A 14,581-nucleotide genomic window follows, 5' to 3' on the forward strand; every position below is an offset into this window, starting at 1 on the left:
ACAGAGCAACTCTCAATTCAACTCTCAGCAGGGAGGTGTGGACTTAAAGAAGATGTTCCATTTTAGATATTAATACCTACTACAGAGGCATTTTATACTTTAAGTTATAAACTAACCATGACATCATTTAGACATCTAATAGTTAAAAACATTTCTTTTTGTGTAATAATTCAAATATTCCCTGTGTGTCCTAACTTGGTCCTGTTAATAAGGACACATCCCTTGCTATTAAAGCTGTCCAAACCTAAAATAAATATTAATACAGAATAGAAATCTTTCAGCTCATTTCTGTTCACCTACTAGTTTACCACATCTCTCCACTGTGCAGCAGCATGCTAGCAATTTTCCAAATCCAGTTATCTGATCTAATGGCTCCACAGCTTGAATGGTTTTAGATTCAATTTATTAAGATAATTATTCCCTCMATTGAACAGACCAGATATAGTGCCTACTGCTACTCTACTAGTTCAGTGACTTTCAACTATCTAGTTCCAAGACATTCAAGAGAAGACATTAGGAACACTTCAGGGTTGGTCTCCTAAGATTCAAACAATTTTAACACACTACACTTAGCTAAAAATAATGAGGAAGAAAATATGTTACACATCCCACAATAAGTTCTTAAACATGACAATACTAGTTTGTCTTTAACATTTAACACATGGATTTTTCGTTTCAGATACACAATGATTTCAGAGAAAAATTGGGAAGGTTACGAGGATGGGTTATTCTTCACGCAACTAAGGCCAAATGAAATTATTTTATTTCTTAATAAAAAATCAACAAATTTTCTGTCATGGAAAAGATGTAGTTCCTCCCTCTTAACAAATCATTCACRTGCAGAAACCACAGTTCTCCCTACTGCAGTTAATAACCTTAAGAAGCAGCACAGTTAAACAAGTCTTACAAAAACACGTAACAAAGAGATYGCTGTCATTATGGAATGAAGATTACCTTTCTATAAAAAGGGACACCATCAATTTTAAAGCTAATGACAAATCAATGATCTATACAGTACATTTTGCATACAGTAATATGTTAAAGGTTCTGAGAAACAACCTTTTCCAAATGTTCCTTTTCTGGTACTATGTATRGGACCCCAGCTATCAAAACACTACTCATGACTTTGGACAAGGGAGAAGGCAATGGATCACATAATATAGGCTCTTCCTGCATAAATGTTCTCATTTCACTTTATGCTTCTAGCCTAACATGGTTTAAATTGATAGTGTCCCTCTAAAAGACTGCTTTTCAAAAACCAGGGAACTAAAAAACATTCAGAAGAAGACAACACAGCCAAAACCAAGTTATTCTTCACACATATATGAAGAACTSTCTGTATCCTAGGTGTTGAAGGGTCACTTAAATGTCTGTTATTTTAACCAAGTCAATCAAGTTGGGTTTTTTTGTTATACCCTACCTACACAACTGCTGTTATTATACGTTCCCTTATACATACTGCATACAATTTATATATGTGTATACACATATACTCAAATATGGAACAAACAGATTGCAGCCTCAATCCTATCAAAACTTACCCAAGGGTGTTGCCTGCCAGTCTGCCCAGAGTTTCAGGACCAGACAGAAACCATGGGGAGTCACTAGTCCTGCCTGGCCTGGATGTCCTTCCTGCCCCTGAGCCACTGCTCAACTTTGAACTGAAAGTAAAAGATGGTAAATCAGTCACAAAACAATCCCARATGGGTTAAGAACAAAACCTGGAATCCCAGGTTGAAATTCTCAGGGACTTAGTCTGGTAACATACCAGCTTAAGCAACACCCTTGGGGAATATTCCAAACTAATCTAACTSTATATTAAGAAGTACACTGGAAAAAGAAAGTGGAAAGCATGCCTAACAGACCTTATGTACATCAGCAATCCATAAYAGCACAGTTGCAAATATATATTAAGCTAATTAGTGATTTGAGTTAGCCACTGTGCTAAGTTTTCCATTAGTGTATATGTACAAATTGTAATCAGCAGGTGTTCTATGCATAAACCTGAGCCTGAGTATACTACTTCAATWTTAAGTGGTTTAAATTCAAATATGAACCATTAATTAGTCCTATTAAGGGGGACTTACCTGGACYGAGGACCACAGGTCTAGAAAGTGAGCCTTGCCAGAGAGGGACCACTTTCAGAGTGGATTCTACATAGAGCTTAACAATTTWACAGAGTTTCCTTCTTAAAGATTATTTTTGGAGGAGTTTGTTTCTTGAAGTTAAAGAAAGCCTGTCTCACTTCTTTCAGAATCACAATATCACAAATATTCTATTTCTTAATATACCAGTTTGTCAAGCTAGGCTGTTTGGCTGCATCACCATAACCACTGTGTCTCTACTCAAAGAATCCATTCCAAAATCTACTTCGAAAACAAACAAATAAAAACAAAACCAGAAAAGCAGCCAAGCTGCTTACTGAGTTTAAAAAAAATCTTAGAAGAAAAGCATTTCTTACCCATCACTATTCTCAGGTTTACCCAATTCCAGTCTGTCTGGCTGAACTGAAAAACCAATCCTGCAGACTCTACCATCCTGTATTTAGAACAAGAAAAGCAAGTGTTCAAAACTAAAATGTAAGACAAGTTTACCAAAAAAATAAAAACACAAGCCTMCAGTTTCTGAAGAGTGTTAATGAATTTAATGTTAGAAGAACTAATTTTAATTGTATGGTTTCAAGTTGTTATCTGAGATCACCTCAGCAATTTACCTCCAGAAGAAATGCAGCGTGATTTGGTCCCACCACACACTGTTTAATAGTGGCCTGTTCCAATACATTCAAAGGCGGGTGGCTGAAAATAAAAAGTGAGAATTTACAGCATTTTATAACTTTTGAAGTCTGAAAAAAATAAAATAAAAATCAAGTTGTGCATGGAACTAAAAATGCGCAGTGCTGGTTAACAATATGAAAAGCTTTCAAAAATGACTAAATGTCAATGAAACACACAGAACATAAAATGCAGGAAAAAAATCTTTAAAAGATGGTAAGTTTTCATTTAATCTGATCAGCAATAAAAAACAGGATTTATACGTCATATTAAGAAGCCATTTCAAAATGWGGATTTTAATAATGTAATTTATCGTAACTGAGAAACTCCCATTTTCTTCCTGTGTTATCCGAACTATTTCTGAACTTCAGTATCAGTAGCATTGAGGATTTCTAAGGCTACATCATCTACAGTACAATCASCTACTTCTTGTTGCTGTTAGGAAAATTGTACATTCCTAAATTATTTATAGCAGCATATGATATGCCTTACCTGTTTAAATTATATTTATTCAGCTTCTCTGAAACTTCCCTTAATCTGAAACAGAAAGAAATAAGCTGTTATTTGATKATATACTCCACAGTTCACAACATCCATTCACATAGCATATTTATGATGTTATGGGAACAACTTACCACCGTATTTATCGAAGTTTAATATAAATACTACTTGGTGCTGGCAGTCTGTTTAAGAACTGGATAGTGTTCAGCTTCAAACCAGTTTTTGTTTTGGAGGTTTTCTGCTTTTGAGTTTTACYCTTGCCACAGAATCAACATTTGCTTGCATTTCTGTATATTTTGTAAGTCATTAACAAAAAACACTACTCTTGCCTTGTTACAACTATTCACAACTTCATGCACAAAATAAACACATGAAGCAATGACCACGAACTGTAGATATACATGTATTTCCTTGAATAAGCTTGCACACAGTATTGCAGAGTAGACAGGATTATAAACCTCTATGAAATCCAAGTATATGGCATGTGAGAGCCAAAAATACRACAGTAAGTTCCCCAAAACAGAAAAGGCAAGGAAACAGATGAACAAAAGCCAACAGCAAAAGGGACAAACAACAAATTCTGACTAGCAAAAGAAACAAACCAGAGAAACATCACTATTTATAGGGTTATGTAAAACAGTACCTTTATTAAAAGGTAAAGAATGTTCCCAAAAGTTCAAAAGATCAGAAGCGAAAAATGGGCAAACCCATATACCACTCGTGTTTAGAGGACACTGTGTCCAAAAGTGGAAAGCAAAAAAATAATTTCTAAGGTAATTTCTAATCCACTTAGGAAAGATCCTCTATGGGCAGTAAAGACACTTGAGTAGTATCAGACAGGCATGTCAATTAAAGCTTGGGTTCCTTTCTCCCCAAAGGAGACAAGCAATCTGAAAAAGCCCCCCTAAAGAGCTTCAAATTATGGTCAGAGTATTTGCATTTTATCAAGATATAAATACAAGATCAATTCTGTGAAACTCATGCAAGATGCTCTTAATTAAGAAAAATATCTCAGCTTTGTACCATGTTCATCCCAGAGTAAGGCAGCAACACCTTTCTAAACCTAAAATAAAGACATGCACCAGCACTGCTTAACCTGTTTGAATCCATGTCTTTAAATCCTTTATTTTTACTTGTTTCATTTCAGTTTCTACAAACAGATTATGGACAACAGACTTCAGCTACTTGCAAACCCTAAGCATGAGAAAGAAAACAGATTAGAGGTCTAAACAGTCAAATCTTAACAACAGTGTTTCAAATATTTGTCCTGAGGAAAAAAGTAAGGAAAAAATCTGTAAAATCTGTTTGAGAAACAAGGTATTTTATACTGATAGAAGTCAACTTTCAAGCCCAAAAAGAAAGGAAAAGTGAAAAAAAGACAGCAGGAAGGAACTGAATTTGTTTAGAATTGCCTTTTGCTATCCAAGACAAGCTGCCGGTTTGTAAGTAGGYGACTTCACACTCCCAATTTTCAGCCACAACTACTTCACACAGGCCAAGAGTACATACACAGATAAGGCTTCTGTGAAGACAACCCACAAAAGCAAAACATAAACTTCCCATGCAATCTGTGTGAAAGGTACCCCACAAGAGTGAAYTGTGGGAGAGTGTGGAGTGAACCAYTGACCCATATGACACAATCAATATCACAAGGGAGAACAGTATTATATACCTATCAACACTTAAAAGGTAAATACAACCTTCATCCCTGCCCCTCAGCTGAGATCCTGAAGTGCTCTGAGCGCAGAGCCAGACTCAAGGGAGCAGTTTTGTGACTGGTTTACAGGTTTTGGCCTAGCAGAGCTGCACAGTTCTCCAGATCAAAGACATCTCACACCTGCCTATCYTGAATCCCATGGAAATGAGTTCCTGTGTCTATCAGTGTCACGAAAACARAGTATCAGAAATGCAGAAAATGGATCCCAATGAAAACCTTAAGCAAATACATTATCTTCAATTTCTAATCCCAAACTACCCAAACTTCAATGCTAGACGCTGTCAATGATGTTAATACCGCATACAAAAGGTTCCTGCCCCTGACTGCTATCCCAAAAATTAGAGAGCAGCTTCCAAACAAGCAGTCTTCCACCTGCTCAAAAGTTACACCTTTCTCCTACTGGAATAAATGAAGATTTAGAGTGTGCTTTAAATCATTCTGGGTAGGTAGGGGGGAGAATTCATAAAATCAAATGTTAAAGTACCACACAAAAGCAGACAGTAAGATTATCTGTAAAAAATAAAGTAATGCATGTAAGAAAAAACGTCTCAAGCACAAGTACAAAATGATAGGCTACAAGGTAACCAGTACTTTCAGCAGGGTAGGGGGATAATGTGTTTAGACTGCRATACACAGATCACCAAAACAAACTAGATGACAAAGAAACTCATTGCTCTACTCGGTTTGTAATTAGGGGTACCACAGCTTACATTATATCCTCTCCACATTTAAAGAATTTTAAATTAGGACTATTTGGCTATTACCTACTAAAATAACGCAAACTGCTCAGGAAATCCTCAAGCTGCAAATTCTTAGAAGCTAAAAAAGCATCACTGTATGTTTTCCCTGTTCTAACACTCTTCTCCAGTCAATCTAGCACTGGTCCCTGCAACAAACAGGAGGGAAATAAGGTGGACCTCTTGTCTTACTTGAACAGCTATTTTTGTATTTCATGGTATCAGACAACACAGGTTTACAAAACATGGCTCCCAAACTTTATTTCCTATTTTGCAGGATTGTCAGTTTGGTTGATAAAGGCAGTTCTGACTATTTAATAGCTCTCTCTGGAACAATGGTAACACACTGTGCTGATTCAGTAATCTGCAGTAGAAAGCTAATATGGCAAACATCAAACAAATTAATGTCCTGAAAACAGCTTTCTGCAATGCCACTAAAAATTCAGGTAATACAGTGATTGCAGAAYGAAAATTCTCTGACAGCAGACCATTATTATTTAATGATATAACAACATGATGTAGATACTGACCTAACTCAGGTATAAGCTAGCCCACAAGAAGGTTGAAGCATCACAAGAAAAATTAGCAGAAATAGCATAGTAGCAACACCAGAAGGTTAAAGACAGATACCATCAATAYCTACCATTCAGAGGTAAATATACACTGCAGAGGCACATAAAATTACTTGCTCATTTTCTTCACCTTACAGAGAATGTAAGCATGTATTTTAGTTCTAACAAAAAAGGCAGATTTCTTATCACTGTATATAAAAACAGGTGGAGAGTAGTGGTATTGTCTAGCGAGGCTTTTAATGCTGTCTTCCACAACACACTCACATAGAARCTGTTTATGTTCAGGCTGGATGAGCAGACAGTGAGGTGAACSAAAAACTGTCTGAACATCTGGACCCAGAGGGTGGTGACTAGTGTCACGAGGTCTGGCTGGAAGCCAGTGACAAGCTTTGTGCCACAGGGGTCAATACTGGGTCCAGTCCTGCTCAACATCCTCATTAACAATCCAGGGGATGGGGCAGTGGTACCCTCAGCAAGTTTGGTGATGACACCAAACTGCAAGGACTGGYGGATATTCCAGATGTCACACTGCCATCCAGAGCACAGCAACCTCATGACCMCTAAGGGGAGGTGAGGCACAAACCCCTGTACCTTGGGAGGATCAACCACATGCACAAGAACACATGCCAGAGACTGCCCAGCTGGAGAACAGTGTAGCAAACCTGGCAAAGGACCTAGAAATCCTGGTGGACACCAGGCTGAACATGAGCCAACATGCCTTGCAGCTAAGAAGGCAAATGGCATTCTGGCTAAAGAAGCGAAAGTACTGCCAGCACACTGAGGAAGGCAATCCTTCTCTTTATTCAGCACTCACGAGGCCACATCTGGAGTTCTGGGCTTCCCACTACAAAAGAGATGTGAACATACAGGACACAGTATGCAAAGCAATGGGATACAAAAATGATTAAGGGACTAGTGCATCTCAAAASAGGAAAGGCTGAGTGAAGTTGGGTCTTCAGCCTAGGAAAGAGAAAGCTCTGGGGGGTATCTTATCAACATATATTAATATCTAAAGCAAGGGTAGTAAAGGGGACAGAGCCACGTTCTTTCCAGTGGCACCCAGYGACAGGACTAGAGGCAGTAGACACACATTGAACACGTAAGGTTCTGTCTGAACATGAAGAAACACTTTCTTTGCTGTGAGGGTGATCAAGCACTTGTACAGGGTGTTCAGAGAGGYTGCAGAGTCTCAACCCTCCAGAGTTACTGAACGGCCATCTGAACACAGCCCTGGGCAACCAGCTGTCGACAGCCCTGACTGGGAATGGGACTGGATGATTTCCAGAGGTCCCTTCCAACCTCAGCTATTCTGCAATTCATATGGAGGATTCAATGCTTTCAGGATGTGATCTCCACACGTTTGATTTGAAGGCAGAGCAGCAAAAGCCATTGAAAAGCTAGGAGCTCATGTTTTACTACATAGGATCCCTCTAAGGTCAGTGGCACAAGAAAAGTTACACCATTAAGCCAGGAAAAGAGTTAGACAGTCAGTAAAAAACCTCATGGTACTAAAATATCCAGATGGAAGTATTCTGTTTTTTTAGCAAGAACAGCAAGACAAGGGGTAGAAACCTGTAGTATTTGCGAAATGCCTCTGACTAGCAATGAATTTTTAAGATGGACAACTGGTTCCTTTAGCTCAGAATCTACTGAGCTTTCAGATTTATCATTTAAGTGACACTGAATACTTCCCCCTCTGAATTTAAAAAACCCAGAACCATAACTTCACACCACAGTACAAAGGAAGGCCACAGCCTAGCTCAAGAGGAAAACAAAGTCAATCATGCTTTTTAAAAAAGCAAACACCCATAAGCTATGAAAGAGCATGGCCCCTTTTCTGGAAAAAAAAATTGTAGCYGCCAGTCTGAATACAAACAGGAAAAATCACAAATGGTATAATCCTGAGAGGACTTCCACAGAGGAGTTACAACACACCTACATGTTATTTAGCATATTATCTAGACCATTTGAGTAAAGTAAATCTACAGCTACAAGTTGCCTAAACACCTAGGGGTGTTTCTGTGGAAAAGAAAAAGAAAAATATACTGGAGGAGAATAAGTCAGCCTCAATCTGAATTCCTTCTACAGCAGTAGATTTCCAAAACCATAGTTAGTAAATCCAGGCCATAAAAGACAGAATCTGTTCTTTGGTGCAGAATGCATCAAATCATCATTCTGTGTTTCCAGATTCTGTTCAACTGTACTAAGTCCTTGTAGCTATTTTGTTTAACATTTAGCAGAACGCTATTTCTTTAGCCAGAACACCACAACAGCTAAACAACTGGATCAACCAACTCAGCTGACTGAGTTCTGAATCTTAAAAAAACAATTACGGTTGTAAGCTATTTAACTATCCATCACTTTAGTAACTACATCCTCTTGTGATAATAAAACATGCATAACGGGAATTAATAACCCCATGATTCTAAATTAAAGGATACTTGAAAAATACACACATGATAATAACATGAGCCAGTGTTACTACACTGAACAACAAACAAATGCTAGCTATCAAAGTACAGCCAGGAAGCTGTATATTTGTTTAACTASAATGAGTGAAACTTAAAAGATCACGTTTAGGCAAAGAAGGGAAAAAATCCTAATTTTTACAGTCAGAACATTGCTATAGTGATTTCACTAAAAAAATGCTACCAAAATAAAAATCCAGTCACTGAAAATCATAAAACCTTTTTTTGTATCCCATGGTAATAAGACTATTAATGCTCTTTCAGGAGTTAATTATGAGGAAACAGGGAGGCTGTGAATTCACCAGCATACCAGCTTAAAGCCTGGGGAGCCAGGCCCTCGTCCCAGCTGTGGCTACTGCGGGAACCTAAATCATCTCTTCACCATTTTCCTGTACTCTAAGCTTTTGAGAGCTGTGATCACTTTGTGCAAAGCTGGAAAACGGCCTTTGATTACAGCATTCAAATGCTATAAAAATATTTTTAAAAGTAAGAATTGTCGCATTATTAAATACTTTGTGTCTTGAGTAGAGAAAAGCAACTGTATGTTTTGTACAAGTGATTTTATAAAAAACAAAGCACAAACAAGAACTGAATTCTAATTGCTTTGCTATAAAGTCCAACGAGCTTATTCTCATTCTGAATTAGTTTTAGCAACAGGGAAGGATCATTTAGCATGTCCAGTCCTTTACTTGCCAATTCCTCCAATTCCAAGCCTTGAAGTATTCAACAAAAACTCTGGCACAGAGTGTTATCTGCATGTCACTTTTTCAAACTTGTTAAAAACTGCCTTTTAAATACCATGGACCTCCTCCTCACACTGCATTGTCTTCCACTAAAAAGCACATCTTCAAAACCTTTCTCTCAGAAACTGCACCTTTGATTTAGATAGGAATGGATTGAGGCCTGGAACAAATMATAGAGAGCAAGCATCAAGCCAGAAAAACAAGCAGCCAAATCGCTCTGTCAGATGTACAGTGCAGGCAAAATAACTCAAAAGAAACCCCAGTTTCTGAGGTGCACAGCTCATCCCAATACATTTTTGCACTGCCAGAAAAAGGGACTCTTTTTTTCCATCTGCCCGCACCCTAACCATGAAAGTCCAGGTGCTTCCCTCAATGTAACCAGTGTTTTGGTTCCTCTAGAAGAGCTCATGAAGTACCACACTGAGTATCCCCTGCTTCAGATATTGCCTAGGGACGTATCATTTCAGGTAACAATTTTGCCAGACACACACTCTGCACCGTAAGAGAAAAAAAAACAGTTTTGGCCATTCCAGCAAAACAGCCTGTTAYTCCCCAGCCTTCCTATAAGGAGCAGGGCAATCCCTGCCAGATTACCTTCTGCCTACACAATCTGCCCCACAATGACAGTATGCTATGATCTGTACCATTTGAATATTTAATTAAGCAACTTTAAATTACTGYTCTAGAGACAGATACATTTTGTCAAAGTCAGTGAATTGTGTACACAATGAGTTAAAAAAGCAGAAAGAAAATAAAAAAAGCAAAACTGCTCTTACTGATACAGCCAGGGTGCTCAAAGCAAAAGAAAAGAGTTCCAACAACCTAAGAAAGACCTTAATTAAAGATCAGACAACAATAACTCACTTAAACTAAAAAAATAAAAAATTTATTAAAAGCCATATATTTTGTTTAGAAGAACATCTCTTGATATTGACTAGAGATTGAGAAAAAATGCATCTCTTACCATTTTTGGGCTGGATAGAGAACAGCAAAACTTCCATACCACAGATGAAAGAATAAACACAGAGACRCATTTAAGAAAATTAATTTTGCAAAMTGAACAAGAAATTAAAACGATACCACCCTTAACTGAGGGAACTGACAGACCCCATTAGCTTCAAACAACAACAGAGTAAGGCATACATTCAACTTTATTCACATAAGTGAATATTTATTTTCCAGTTAAGGTAAAAATGCWGTAGCACAAACGTTTGTCTATATTCAGTCAATGTCAGACTCTACACTGACACCTACACAGTGAAATTACAATTTTTAGTAGAGTCCAGAAGTCCCAATCAAGATCCATTTCACTGTCGGAACTACCTACACATACAGAGAGAAATCCTTTCCAATGGTGAAAAAGGTGAAAGTTTGAGAAAGCACAATGGATAATATAGAACGAAGCATAATGTAAGACTGCAAGCAAATTTTTAAATGCTGTTTTACCACAGGTTTGGATTAAACTAATCAACTACTACTTCTACAGCTCATAGAAAAAAGACAAAATTAGCATCCAGTTTAACCAGAGATGATAGTAAACTGATGCTGCAGAAAGTAACAGCAGTGAGACTTGGGTACTGAGCAGTTTCTTTCTGGGCTATCTTCTAACGAATAGGAAAACTAYAGCTGCATAGGTATAATCATCCTCAGTTACTCCAGATATTTTGAACTGATTGCTTTGACAAACAAAAAACACACCCTGTTGAATGTGGATTGGGTTTTGGGCTTTTTTTYGCTGAAGACAAATTTCATAAGATTACTGAACTCTCCAGCAGCCTTTGTATCTTCATCTGCTGAGTTAACTACTGTTGTCACAAATTCTACTGGCAGACCTCATGGCTGGCAGTAAAACAACGACAGCAATAAAATCCAACACAGTAAATGTCCAGAATAGTTTTAATCATGGATATGTTTTCAAAGTTTTTTACTCTGCATTCTTTACTAAAACCCACAATGTAAAAATTAAATGAGAAAGATGAYACCAAAATATTTTGGGATATGTTTTCTGATAAAAGGTAGTAACCAGTTTAATGATGAAAAGCTGTCCAAAACAACATTACAGAGAATACACATTTCATCTRCACTGTGAGCAATTTTATGTAAGCAATTTAAGGAATCAACAGCAACTGGCTTGGGATAACAAAAATCATCCAGTAAGACAAACTGTTAAGATGCTACACTAAAAATCATTTTTAGAACTGCAACAAAATAATCAAGTTGGGATGGCAAACATTCAATACTTCACTGTACCAACATGGATTGCAGCTGCAAAACACATTGCACTTTACAGTGCAGCAGCTAGGATTTGCTGAAAGACTGGGTGAAGCATATGTAGTACAAGAAATTCCCCTGACAAGTGCTGGGTGTAGCAGTAAGACTTGTGAGATGAAGACAAAATTTTCAAAGACAGCAAATTCAATGGTTACATCACTCCTCACCTGCAGCCAAACAGGCAGTTTTATATAAATGCAGATGACCAGTGCTCCACCCTAAACCTTTCTAATGAGGTTTACAGACAATTCAACTGTTTAGAATTGTCCCACTTCATGCCTTTGTATCAGGGAGTACATATTCTCTCCCCTACAAAATAAATTTTTAAATTGAAGCAAAATGCTAATTTCCCTGGAGGGGAAGGGCAAGAGAAAAGGATGCAATGTTGGTTGACTGAATTTTTCAAGCACAGAAAGACTTTTAGAAATAGAGCACAGAGTTTGTTGTCAAAATAGTTCTATGCCAGAAACTGCAAATATGGTCTGAAGTTTGGACAATTACTCCTGTAGCAAAGTAACTAATGCTGTGTCATCCTCATTTGAACTTTTGTCCAGTTTTGGACAAAATACAAGCGTGCACTGTGAAAATTTGATTTGTGCGTTTTTTTCAACTTTTTTTTTTTCTCCAAATTGTCCCTCTCAATTTAAAATCCTTTAACTACTGCAACCAGGCCTTGTTTTCACATTTTCTCTGGGGCATATAGAGATGCCAACTACTGCAGTCTTCTACATGGAGTCATTTCCGAGAGCCAAATCCTTAGTGGACATCAATGAATTCAAATTTAAAAAAAGTCCGTACAACTGAAAAGAACAAGTAGGTTTCTTGTATATGTTTTTTTTTTCCTACATAAGTGGCTGTTGAGTTGAGGCAGAGAAATTCAAAACAGCTTTTACACTATTTGCATTTTGCAAATTTAACAGCAAATTAGATTGCTGCCAGTCTAATCACTAAAATAAAATACCTTGAACCCCCTTCTCTTCTTTATCTACATTTCAAATACATAATACCACCGATTTAAGTTACAAATTATTAATTTGCCATAACTATGAAAAGGCAGCTACAACACACTGCMGTTTGCCAAGCTTAGGTACATCCTTGACTGTTTCGGCTCACATTTCATTTTTCATGAAAATRTAACTGTGTACTGAACAGTTACCTACTTTAGATAGTTTAAGAAAGAAAAGTGTCACCCTTCACATCTATTTTATGATTTAATCCCAAATTTGACAAAAAACCTACATGGAAATTAGAGTATTTCATAAATACATCATATACCAAAAATTACCTCAAATGCACRTTATTGTTTATAGTCTTTAACTTCCAGAAATACTTAGCACATAAGTGTTGTTGACTCATACCTTACTGTTCTTAAAATCAAAAAAGTTGTTTTCTGACAGCTCTGACTTGCATTGTCAGCCTCAAAATACAGATATTCATATCTTAGTCAATTAATCTTACTTTATCATTGGTCTAACAAATATGCTCAAACCTTATATATGCTTTGAGAAGGAAAAAAGAAGCAACATTTGTGCCCCAATTACTGTTTTACTAAATTCCTTGTGACAGGCCACAACTACTCTCAGCCCGGATCACATTCACAGTACAGTTTCACATTACAGTAGCCAAAATAAACTTGTTGCTTTCAAAATGGAAGGAACTCAACCCTGCTTCCTCTTCCCTGTTCACTACCAACTCTCCCTCCTGCAGCACTTTTCAAAATATTCTGATGCTCACCCAACAAGGAGATAAACCAGTTCAACATCCTAATGCRCTAAGTTGTATTAACTTTACCAAGGCTATCTTTATATAATTTTAGCAAATTAAGTCAGTTTCCTATGGGATCAGAATCTAGTGCAGCATAAGAGGCGGGGAAAACAAACCTCTGCCTTCAGAAGACAGCAATTACTCTGACTTACAACATCTCAGGGAAGTTTCAGCAAGAACATTCASAGACAATTACATATATGGTCTCCAAAGGCAGCATCTGGGGTATAGCAAGCAATTGTWACCAGAAGAGGACCCTGGCAGAGCAAAGTTCAAAATGGCCTAGAATAGCAGCCTATGTATAAGTAACCTTTCACATTTAAACAGATATGAAATGATGCTTATCTGTAAATTCTGATACTTAACTTCACAAATTATTGTTAAGTAACAATACTGAAGTAACATCAAAGCTTAATGTATTGCTGCATTCAATGTATGAATTCTGTAACAGTCTAYATCACCACAATGGTGGTGCAAACCTTTTGAGGCAGCCAAACCATTTTATTTTTTATAAAGTGTTTCCACCAAAGAGTCTGATGATGATGATAATCATAATAGTAACGATGCAATGACAGTCACACCATTCCTTCACTCTCTTCTGAAAGATGTCAATCTAAATTTGTCTGTTCTTTCAAGAAATTAATCCTAAAACCAAATTCAACGCTTCTCCCGTTACCAAAATTGCATCAAGCAGCTGTTAACTCAGGAAATTCAAATACTACATCAGTTACGGCTTTCCAGTAATTAAACCATCTATTCCTGTTTAAGGCAGACTACCTGCACTTTTGCTGAAGTAGATCAGGAACAGTTTAAAGCACACCAAAATTAATCACCTAAGCTAAAATAATTACTGTATTATCTACAAACAACTTGCAGGTTTTCTGTTTAAGAATGTAGCAGTCAACCCCTTCTTTTCCCCAGCTTGGGGCAGCAATGCAGATTATACACAAGTAACAGGAGAAGTTCATGCTTGGGCTGCCTTCCTCTACACAAGAGGACAGGTAYCCTTCCCAGCATGCCTGTGGACCTAGAAAAAG

The 14,581-nt window shown here is 37.3% G+C and overlaps 1 protein-coding gene across 9 annotated transcripts in view; it reads right to left on the minus strand.

Moving 5' to 3' along the window:
- Positions 1-14,581, minus strand: part of UBR5 (ubiquitin protein ligase E3 component n-recognin 5) — an 83,057-nt gene that overhangs the window by 64,030 nt on the left and 4,446 nt on the right. For 8 of the 9 annotated variants that reach the window (XM_057366299.1, XM_057366301.1, XM_057366297.1 and 5 more), the window contains exons 2-5: positions 3,264-3,308; positions 2,714-2,795; positions 2,462-2,538; positions 1,542-1,661 (exon numbers count right to left, since the gene is read on the minus strand). In XM_057366299.1, the coding sequence (XP_057222282.1) occupies positions 1,542-1,661; positions 2,462-2,538; positions 2,714-2,795; positions 3,264-3,308 (324 nt within the window). The remainder of the gene's footprint in view (positions 1-1,541; positions 1,662-2,461; positions 2,539-2,713; positions 2,796-3,263; positions 3,309-14,581) is intronic. The other variant, XM_057366303.1, reaches the window with a different exon arrangement.

The sequence above is a fragment of the Malurus melanocephalus genome, unplaced genomic scaffold, assembly GCF_030028575.1.
Source record: "Malurus melanocephalus ecotype Western Australia unplaced genomic scaffold, MMel_1.1 scaffold_62, whole genome shotgun sequence".
NCBI lineage: Eukaryota > Metazoa > Chordata > Aves > Passeriformes > Maluridae > Malurus > Malurus melanocephalus.